We start from the raw sequence: 12,001 nt of genomic DNA on the forward strand, positions 1-12,001 counted from the left end.
TGTCATTCATCAAAATGGTTGCTTCAATAATAGGGTGGACACGACATCCACTGCGTCTGTTGACTGAGGTATTAGAGCATGTGATGTTCAATGACTCCAACCAGGCACGTTGCTGGTAGTGGCAGGACCTATCTACAATCACGACATCGCGGTGCATGTCAATGTCGTGCCAGGTTGACCAGAAGTGTTTGGCAATGGCTGAGTTATTACCTTGGATGTTCCTGTTGGTTGCTACATAGTCATGTGTCTGTAGGTCACACCTGTCAAGGGTACTGGTGAGATAGCCACACCTTGCAAGATCCATCTCGATTTTAGCAGTATCCTTGACAGGTGTGACCTACAGACACATGACCACGTAGCGACCAAGAACATCCAAGGTAATGACTCAACCTCTAGTGCCTTTATCCCATACTACCCAAACTTATCACAAAAGGTTTCTAGGGTCCAAAATTAACATGGGATAAAGTGTGTACAGCTCCCAGGCAGAAAGTTGCGATCCCTCATCTGTACAGTGAAAACACCAGTTCCCAACTTTAGCATTAGCATTAGTAGAGGCATTTGATGCAAGAAAGCAAGCTTATGCAGCATCAGCCAAAAAAAAAAAAAAAAAAAACCCACTTCCACTTCACCCCTCTGTTCGTTCAAAATACCTGTCCAGCTGAGCCTAAAACTTATTTAGGCTATCAACCTCCACCACAAGGGATGGAAGTCTGTTCCACCAACCAACCACCCGCTGGCTAAAGGCAAATTTCCGCACGTCTATCCTACATCTGTCTTTCCTCAATTTGAATTTATGCCCTCTCAGGTGATTTTTCTGAGCTAGAGGAAGAATCCCATCAGCATTGAGCATGCTTAAACCATTCAAGGCTTTATACACCTCTATCAGATCACCTCGCTGGTGCCTAGTCTCCAGACACTGTAATTTGCAAAACTTAAGCCTTTCTTCGTAAGAGCACCCCTTTGTTCCATTCACTAATCTTGTTGCCCTTCTCTGTACTTGTTCCAGCAGCTCTACATCCTTCATGAAATGAGGCCTCCAGACCTGTATACAGTACTCTAGGTGTGGCCTGACCATTGCCTTATACAATGGAATAATCACCTCCTTATCCCTGCTGGAAAAATTCCTGTATATCATTGACAATACTCCATGAGCTACTCTTGCAGCCCGTCTGCACTGCTCAGAGAACTTCATATCTGCCTGCACAACCACCCCCAAGTCCCTTTCATTCTCTACCACTGTCAGTGTAGTACCACAGAGTTGATACATTGCTCTGGGGGTTGCTGTTTCCCATGTGTAGTACTTTACATTTGTCAATGTTAAACTTCATTTGCCACCTCTCAGCCCATCTGCTCAACCTTTCCAGATCCTGTTGCAGCAGCATAGTGTCAGTAGTGTCCTTGACAACCCTGCCAACCTTTGTATCATCTGCAAACTTGGACATTAAGCTTGATATACCATCATCAATATCATTTATAAATACAGAAAACAATAATGGACCCAACACTGAGCCCTGAGAGACTCCACTAATAACATTAGTGCACGATGAGCAGTGTCCATTGATTACCACTCTCTGTCTTCTCCCCCTCAACCACCCCTTTATCCATAGCAGCAATTCGCCTCCAATGTCACACTGCTCCAATTTGTGTAGCAGTCTTCCATGTGCAACAGTATCAAAAGCCTTTCTAAGATCCAAGTATATAATATCAAAGTTATTCCCTGCATCCAGTTCTTTTGTGACTGCATCATAGTATCCAATCAAATTGGTCAGGCAAGACTTCCCCTTAACAAAACCATGCTGTGTCCGAGCTATAGCTGAAGTCTTGTCTAAATGATCCTGCAGTGCTTCTTTAACTAGTGCCTCCATTAATTTTCCTGGAACAGAAGTTAAACTCACAGGTCTATAATTACTTGTGTCAGCCTTTGATCCTCCCTTGTGAATTGGGGTGACATTTGCACATCTCCAGTCTGTGGGTACCTCCCCTGAGTCCAAGGAAGCTCTCATAATTATGGCTAAGGGTTTGCTTACTTCCTTTGCTGCCTCCTTTAATATAACTGGATAGATCCCATCCACCCTGGGTGCCTTTCTTGTGTTTATCTTCAACAGTTTCTCCTCCACTTTACTCCCAGTTATTTCAAGATTCTCTAGCTTACTGCTAGAGTTGAATACACCTCTGGCATTCCCCTTGCTGAATAACTCCTCATGTGTGAATGTCGATGCAAAATATTCATTTAGTTTGTTAGCTACCTGAGCAGGATCATCAACAGTTGACCCATCAATATCAAGTGGACCAATCTGATTCATCCCCTTCCTTCTAGAGTTTACATAAGTAAAGAACTCTTTGCTGTTTTTCTTTGCATCCCTTGCCAAGGATTTCTTGTAATCTGCCTTCGCCTGCCTAACCTCCTTTGTAACTTGGTTGCATATCAACTTGTATCTATCATAGGCTTCTGTGTCATGTGTTAATTTGTAAGTTTCCCATGCATTTTTCTTCTCTGCCATATGCCTCATTAGTTCATCTGACATCCATTTTGGCCTAAACCTTGAACAATATTTCTTAGTTGATATGTAAAGCCTAGTAGCTTCCAAGATAAGTTCTTTGAATGCGTCCCATTTTGAATTTGCTGTTGGTAACATCATCAGTTGGTCCCACTGTATAGAATTTAGAACTTACTACGAAGTGGTCTAGTCTACTGCATCTCTTGCCATGACTGCACTAGCTGCTACATCGGGGAAACTGGAGACAGCTAGAGAAATGTCTTTCAGGACACAAAAAAGCCATTCGCTTAGCGGACATAGAACACTCAGCCATTGCCGAACACTTCTGGTCAACCAGTCACGACATTGACCTGCATTGTGATGTCATGATTGTAGATAGGTTCCGCCACTACTGGCAGCACGCCTGGTTGGAGTCGTTGAACATCACATGCTCTAATACCTCAGTCAACAGAAGCAGTGGATGTCGTGTCCACCCTATTATTGAAGCAACCATTTTGATGAATGACAAACGTTAACATATGTCACAGCCATATGCTTCAACATCAAACAATTAACTATTGCATCACGCAGTTCCATATACATGACTGGCAGTACATGCCCTCATGTTCCACACTCTTAACTGTCAGTTTGACTGATGAAGGTTACCATAATAACCGAAAGCTTTTGTATGTATTTAATAGTAATATTTGATATATGTGTGTTTTACAATTAGTATTAAACTTGTCATTATTTATTCTATCTTCCGTTTCACTCTGTGTTACACAATAATAATGAATCCAGAGCGTGCAGGCCTCTTTAATCATATGTGTAGTATTTATTACTCTCCTCCCATTTTTTTTTTTTAAGTTCAGCAAATTGGATAAAATCACAGAATTGTCATCAAAATGTTCTCTTTAAATGATGGCAGTGTTGCATCGTACATCTCACTTGTGCGACTTTTTGTTAAAAACTTAGTTATGCAAGCCGCAGTGAAGCAGTCCACTATTGGATGCAATGTCTGTCACAGTAGAGCACCATGTTTCACTATCATAAATGAACTATCATAAAATCATAGATGGCAGTGTTGCATCCTACATCTCACTTGTGCAACTTTTTGTTAAAAACTTAGTTATGCAAGCCGCAGTGGAGCAGTCCACTATTGGATGCAATGTCTGTCACAGTAGAGCATCACGTTTCACTATCAGAAATGAACATAAAAGACTATGGGGAGGGTTGTTTTACCGTGTGATGATGAAGTGTTCAACTTTGCTAAAGTAAAGCAAAGTTTATTTTTGCTTTTGATGTTTTACAGAGAAGTTTCAATGTGTACTGCTCATTTTATTTGAAAGTTATTTTAGTCAAGTAACAGAAGAGTGAAAAATGACATGCACTTGACCACCAAAACCTCTATTTTTAAGTTTCTTCAAAAAATTCACTAGCTTAAGCAGTGCATATCTTTGGAAATTTGGGCTCCAGGCAAAATCTTTATGGGCCCCCTTGCACCCTGCTTTAATAATAAAAAAAATTAACACAATAATCCGAAATTTGGACTACAGTCAATATTGGCAGCATGCACCTTTTGACCAGAAACTACAACATTGCAATTTGAAAGTATATTTTATATGAAAATTTTATAAGGAACAGAATGTAAAGCAAATAAATTTGCATGTATTTCTAAAGAAATATATGCAAATCTGAACATGTTGGTGGCATGAACCTTTTAACTATAAACTACAACATTGCAATTTGAAAATATATTTTATTTGCAAATTTTATAAGGAACAGGAGCATTCATGCTTGTCGTTATGCTACTGGATATCATTGATTTTGGCTATATCCATTGCCATTTACAGCCCCTAAGCAAATGCCAAGTTTGCACAGGCCTAAGATAGGCCCTGACCTTAAGTATCTAAAAACCTGTCCTTTCAAATTTTAGAAAATCAATAAAAGAATTAATGTTAAAGGAAGCATTAGAAAACAGTTTAAGTTTAAACTTAGAGTGAGGCAGGGCTGCATCGCATTGCTCATTTAATAAAACAATATAAGTTACTTACAAAGTTTAGTGAAGAAAATGTAAAAATTGAATTATTATTATTATGTGCAGATAATATTGCATTATTAAATATCAGCTTGGAAGATCTTCAGGAATCTCTGGATAAATTAGATACAGGTTGTAGAGAATATGACCTGAAAATTATTTACACCAAAAATAAAAGTTATGAAAGTTGGGAGAGCAAAGGAAAATTTAGAGAGAAAAAAAAAAAAAAAAATTACTAATTTGTTCCAAATAGAACAAGTTAGGAGTTGGAAGAACAATCTCATTTATGTAAACTTAGTTTGTAATTTCACTTCAAGACATTCTAAATTATGCAATATAGTTTTAAGTGGTAAAAATTGTAAATCAGCATCACATAGCTTTATTTGATATCCAATTAAAGAACATAAATTATATTATGCATTGAACTTGTTAATAGATTAGTCTTTATTTGTTTATATTGATGGTTCTCTGTTATGATAATGTGTGTTTTGTTCTTTATCATTATATATTCTTTAACACAGCTAATGTGGCTTGATATATCAGTTACATGCAAAACTTATCATTCTAAATTATTATGAGAAATGGAAACCACACAAAAAATAAAATAAAGAAAAATTAAAGAATGTCCCTAAAAAGCACATTAAAACAAGAAATATAAACAAGAACGCCAATTTCTAATAAAGTTTTTGACATTACAGAGTAGGCAATTTGTGGTTCACTGTAATATTGCTTTGTAAAGTCACAAATAAATTCCCTGTAACACTTTATTTCCATCTGAATTTCACCCATAGTGAAAATTAATGCACATCTTCCTTACCTTAATTGTTTAGGAAGTTCTAATGCATGTTGGATGGCCTCCACAGACCCTAGATTATGAAACAAATAAATACATTCCATTTCTGGCCGATGCTTATGCTTTGAGCCAATGTGAGAGTGTTCAGCATATAAAATCAGAAGGCGTTTTAAACATTCTTGGAGATGCTTGTTATTTAGATGGGGATCAAATGATTCTAGCGAATTTTCACACAACCTATAAGAATGAAAAACATTAGTATTGCTACTCTTAATAGAATCTAGTTATTATATAATTCCACATGAAATTAAATATTTTTATGTCTAGTCTTATGTCTTTTCAACATCGTGGTCGACGCCATTATGAGGCAAGCATTCAGAAACAGACAGGGCATACAATATGACAAGGATCACTATGTGACTGACCTGATGTTTGCTGATGATAGTGCTATCCTTGCCGGTAACGACGCTGAAGCCACGGACATCCTCTACGACATTGCCCGCATTGCCCGGCCATACGGTTTGAAGATCAATGCTGATAAGACAAAGGCCCTGACAACAGATGGGTCGCAAGCCACCATCTATCTCGAAGGCGTCCAGATCGAGCAAGTGCAGGACTTTAAATACCTTGGGTCGCTGGTCCAGGAGAAGAAAGTTGCATCCACCATGGAAATCCACAGCAGAATTGGACAGGCGGCCACTGCGTTCGCCTCGCTCAAATGGTGTCTGTGGAAGAGGACCAACATTTCCACAAAGACTAAAATCCGACTCTTCCGGACTTTGATCCTGCCCATTCTTCTTTACGGATCGGAAACATGGATTTGTCTCAAGTTAGATTTGAACAAACTTGAGGTATTCCAAATGCGATGCCTGCGGCAGATCTTGGGCATCTCTCTTCGCGACCGCATCACTAATGATACCATCCGTGCCAGATGCCAACAGCAACCAACCATTGCCGACCAAATCCAGAAGCGAAGGCTTAGATGGTTTGGCCACGTATGTAGAATGGGCACGAATAGAATACCATCCACACTCCTTTGGAGACAACGACCCACCCAATGGAGCATCCAACGGACCGCGCCTAGGAAAACATGGGCCAAGCAAGTGGAAAATGACTTGAAGAGCCGACGTCTCGACCTTAACCAGGCTAGGACTGACGCCATGGATCGCAAGGTATGGAAGAACATCACAGAGCAAGTCCGAAACCCTGCGGCACCTACAGCAGCATACTGGTTGCGTGGCCAACCGCCTCCCCCAGCTGCCAGCTAAGGACCGAAGAAGAAGAAGAAGAAGAAGTCTGGTGCAAGTTTATGAAAAGCATGCTAAATATAAAAATACTTACATATATAGTGAATAAACGTGAAATCTAACAATCTGTTCTAATATACAAATACATTCTTCTCCATCTGCTTGTTGTATTGTTAAATCCTGACGAACAGCTCGCAATCTGTCATTTAAAAATTCATAAATTACTTCCCAAGGTATATTCTGTCTGGGTATAATTCTGGGGAAAAAAAAAAAAAGATTATATTAATGATATAGCAATGATATTTATTTCCTCTGTTTTTATTTTTATATATATTATTTTCATATTTTTATATATTCATATCTATAAATCAAATAGATATATAAACATATATATCCATTTCATTTATTTATATTTCATAGTTTTATATATTTATTTTCATACTGTTATTATCTAAATTCTCAAAAAAAAAAAAAAAAAAAAAAAACTGGTATATAGAGAACTCTTAATTTAGTTACCCTTTTGATGGTTGGGGGAAGGAAAGAAAGAAAGAAAGAATAGAGTAATCTTCAGAGAAGTTAAACTAGTATAACACTTCATGTTAAGGAAGTTAGAGGAACTTGGAACATCATATATAACTATCTTCTAAATCATAAATAACTTCTTCTTTCTTTTCTTCTTTCTTCTCAGATAAGAAACAGAACGAAATTAGATATTTCAGATATAACAATCTTACTGAATATACTGTTATTAGCGAATTATTTCACACATGAAGGAGATTTTTATCAACAAGTATATGGGGTACCAATGGGCAGTTCGATAAGTGGACATCTCTCCGAATTTTACCTCCTGATTTCCAAGTACTTTTCCCCATCCCTTAAATTTTATGGATAATGTAGATGATCGGCTACAATTCACAATTGAAAATGAAGAAAAAATCAGGATCTTCCTAAATTTAACATTAACAAGAAATGCCACCAAAATCAACACTAAAATATACCATAAACCTACAAATAAGGGGAATTATTTACATTTTGACAGCTATACCCCCTCCCCCTCACAAAAAAATCAATCCTAATAGCCAGTTCAACAATGCTTTCAGGTATTCATCTACAGAGGATGAACGCAAACAGGAAATCGAAACACTTAAGAACAGATTTTTCAACCGCGGTTACCCAAAATGGCTCATAAACGGTGCCTTAAATACAGCCGAACAAAAAAAAAAAAAAACAGTAAAGAAAAACCAAAACGAGAAGCGCTAAAAAAACTATTGATAGGGCTAACGTACATTTAAACATACCAACAACCATTGAAAAAATCTTCAAAGATTCCGGAGTAAATCTAGCCTTTGGCAGCTCAAAGAAACTGTGTACATACCTAAAAAGCTCAGCTATCAACAAAACAACAATAGATTTCAAACAACAAACAAATGTGGTTTATGCAGTTTTCTGTGAACTGGATTGTGAATGCATATATGTATAAGCAGCACGAGAACATCGCTACATACAAGAATCCGAAAACATAAAAGCAGTTTAAAAGTAGCTGCAAATAACAAAGAAAAAACAGACCGAATGGAAAAAAATAATAGTTCCGAATTGGTAGCTCACCACTTAGACACAGGAGATTACCCTTCTTTCAAAAACACGATAATAATTGACAAACAAGACACAAAATTTAAGTTAGAAACCAGTGAGACACTAGCAATGAGATCAATAAACATACATAGACCAATAATAATCTCTGAAGAATGGGACCTAAAACAAATATCCTATAAGTTCAACTTTAACAACAGAACATAGCACTCCCCCCATCCAGGACTACTTGCACTACTGAAGTCCTTTCTTTCCCTTCCCCCCCCAAAAAAAAACCACCAACAATTTCCAAATTCCCAAACTATAAGTTTAATATGATGAGGCAGGAAAATTTTTCCTCTACCCTACTTCACCTCCTTTCGACTACTAAACCCCCCCCCACCACACTTTTGAAATACGGCAATGGAACAGTGCCCAGTCTATAAAAGTTGGCCTTGACACATATTCACCCTCCTTTGAAGATGGTATTAATGAAAAGACCCCCATCAGGCTTCAAGACATCATCTCCCTTTATGCCTACAATTACTCCCCATGCAAGGATTTAGGACAAAAGCTTGCTTTTTCCTTCATCCCCCTTCCATATAATTGCAATTTCAACTCCTTCTGAATTACACCTGGATGCAGCCATTCCTGAAGAAAATCCCGGGTAAGAGTATTCTTCTGCCTTAAAATATATAATATTCCTAAAATTTAATATTCCAAAAAATATTCCAACTTTTTTAAAAAAATCCACAAGTTTATTTTAAATCCATAATGAGATCGCAGATCCTCTACAAGGAAAAATTACAATAAATTATTAGCATTTGTCAAATTAGCAGGTCTCAACTATTCAAGTTGTCTGTCTAACTAGACTTTATTAGACAAAGTTTCGAGACTTTAGGACCTACACAATTTTTTACTCTGTCATTTAAAAAGTAAATGTGATGAATTAAATCAGAAAAACTGATTTATCAAGAGTGCCTGTTTAATCAAAATCCATATAACTGTGCAGAGTTTTTTTAAACATGAATGGCAAAAAATGCTTGCAGTGATTATTGTACTGAATCTAAAAAGAGAAAGTATAACAGAAACTTTATTAACACTATTAGTATTAAAAATTATTGAACAATACAAGGAAGCAAAAAAATTAGATAAAATAAAATGTCTTCCCAGTTTTATAATTTATCTGCTTCTCTCAAATATTTATCTTATCCCACTTTAAATCTACATAAATTCTCTGTCTCTACAGGGATGGATGGTGATTTGTTTATATAGTTGATTACTCTTTAACTGAAGAGAAATTTCCTTTATCGAGTCATCTTTCCTTAATTTGAATCATTTTTAGGAAAGTTGTTGTTGTTGTTATTTGGTTTTTAGGAGCATTATAAACCAAGGCCATATTGCTCCGGGGATATGCGGTGGTCATTCCCTGACTTTCCGCATCCTCCGTATTTGGTGGTCACGGGCTCGAACCCCGGTCTCATCAAGAAGCGTGTGCGCTACGCACTGCTGCTCCTGCCCACCTGGCTACGGAGGCACCCCTTTAGGAAAGTGAATATATCATTAATGTCTTGTTGGTCTCCAGAATCTGCTGTAATGTTAGTTTATTAGAGGAACACAGATGAGAAAAGAAAGCATTTAATGAGGAGACGCTTTATTGTAAGTTAGGTTTGACAATTATTGCATAGTGGGGGCTCATCCTGTGTGAGTGGGTAGTTATGAGTTAAGTGAGTGACCAATCCATAATCTAGCGATCTTCTTTCTTCTCTAGACTTCTTCTTTCCTATTCCCTTTTAGGTAGCACCTTGATAGCCACTGCTTGTGATCCTTCTTAATCTGGAATAATTAATAACTTTCTGTGCTCCTGCCAAATGGATAGCTTTATTTTTATAACTGGTACATTATATTTTTTGTATTTTAGGTTGCATGCTTTCCATAACATTTTGTACATTAGCATTAGTAGAGGCATTTGATGTAAGAAAGCAAACTTATGCAGCATCAGCCAAAAAAAATAAAAATTAAAAAAAAATAAAAAATAACCACTTCCACTTCACCCCTCTGTTCGTTCGAAATACCTGTCCAGCTGAGCCTTAAACTTATTTAGGCTATCAACTTCCATGACAAGGGATGGAAGTCTGTTCCACCAACCAACCACTCGCTGGCTAAAGGCAAATTTCCGCACGTCTATCCTACATCTGTCTTTCCTCAATTTGAATTTATGCCCTCTCAGGTGATTATTCTGAGCAAGAGGAAGAATCCCATCAGCATTGAGCATGCTCAAACCATTCAAGGCTTTATACACCTCTATCAGATCACCTCGCTGGTGCCTAGTCTCCAGACACTGTAATTTGCAAAACTTAAGCCTTTCTTCGTAAGAGCACCCCTTTGTTCCATTCACCTGAGAGGGCATAAATTCAAATTGAGGAAAGACAGATGTAGGATAGACGTGCGGAAATTTGCCTTTAGCCAGCGGGTGGTTGGTTGGTGGAACAGACTTCCATCCCTTGTCGTGGAGGTTGATAGCCTAAATAAGTTTAAGGCTCGACTGGACAGGTATTTTGAACGAACAGAGGGGTGAAGTGGAAGTGGGTTTTTTTTTTTTTTTTTGGCTGATGCTGCATAAGCTTTCTTTCTTGCATCAAATGCCTCTGCTAATGCTAATGCTAAAACTATTCAAAACAATGGGCATGCCATGACTGGTCCTATAATTTTGGGAATCCAGGTGTAAGAATTAATGTTGAGACTGTCATCCTTGCCAGAACTGTAAAAATCTTTGTTTCAACTTGGAGGGGAACACAGTTTTCAATGGATGGATGGCATTGCCAATTTTCTTATCTTCCATTCCCATTGTCCATATCTTGTTTCATAAAGTACCACATTTTGCCAATATTTTCTTAAACTAATTCCTAATCTTTCACATAATATTCTTCTTTGCTCAAAAAGCTTTTTACCCATAACTATCCTCGTTGTTAATTTTCTGCTGCACTTTGCTTCTTCCATCATTAGTTTTTCCAAACACCTGTTCTCTCCACCTATTTTAATTTGGTATTTTGTCTTGGTTTCCCAATATTTATTCACAGTTTTATTTATTTTTTATTAAATATAATTTATTTTTATTACACTGCTTTATTGCTATTCTATATTTTAATCAACATGGAAACAGTGAAAACTTAACAAGTAGGCTGTGAGCTGTGATCAAATCTTATTTTTCTTAAATACTCATAGCAGATCCATTTTTGAATATTTCCGGTCATTTTTTTTTTTTTTACAAGAAAATTGTAAGAAGCAGCAGCTGGTTCTATATACTGTACATGCTGCATGGCACTGCCACAAGTACAGTATATACATTTCTATATTTAATACTATTTCTATTTTTGCTTTTGTAATTAATGCAGAAAATTGTTAAACATTATATTATGTGGTTCTGCCCATAAGTCAAGGGTTCACACAGTTAATAATTTCACCCCAGTGGCTCACATGTGGTGTGTATGGGCTTGGCACACCCAGGGTCCTGAGCTGGATATCATCCTTCTCTTGGTGATTCCCTTCTACTTCTCACTCTTGTTCTCTCTCTCTCTCTCAGGGTAATTCAGATTTTTTAAAATTTTTTTGGCTGATGTAGCAAAAGTCTCAAGCTTTCTTGCACCAGGGGCTCACATCTGGTGAGTATGGGCTTGGCAAACCCAGGGTCCTGAGCTGGAAATCATCATTCTTCTCTTTCTTGGTGATACCTTTCTACTTCTGATTCTCTCTCTCTCTCAGGGTAACTTGGGGAATTTTTTTTTTTTTTTTCGGCTGGTGCAGCATAAGCCTCAGGCTTCCTTGCACCATTTGGCTAATAATAATAATAATAATAACAAGTAGCTTCCAAGATAAG

General features: G+C 37.4%; 1 protein-coding gene across 1 annotated transcript in view; it reads right to left on the reverse strand.

The window, feature by feature from the left end:
- LOC150080210 (SAC3 domain-containing protein 1) overlaps positions 1-12,001 on the reverse strand; it is a 53,954-nt gene that overhangs the window by 10,305 nt on the left and 31,648 nt on the right. Inside the window, exons 4-5 of the mRNA XM_090381613.1 lie at positions 6,650-6,811; positions 5,333-5,545 (exon numbers count right to left, since the gene is read on the reverse strand). Coding sequence (XP_090237739.1) covers positions 5,333-5,545; positions 6,650-6,811 — 375 coding nt within the window. The remainder of the gene's footprint in view (positions 1-5,332; positions 5,546-6,649; positions 6,812-12,001) is intronic.

This window comes from Mastigoproctus giganteus, chromosome 9 (assembly GCF_048544385.1).
Source record: "Mastigoproctus giganteus isolate SK-2022 chromosome 9, ASM4854438v1, whole genome shotgun sequence".
Lineage (NCBI taxonomy): Eukaryota > Metazoa > Arthropoda > Arachnida > Uropygi > Thelyphonidae > Mastigoproctus > Mastigoproctus giganteus.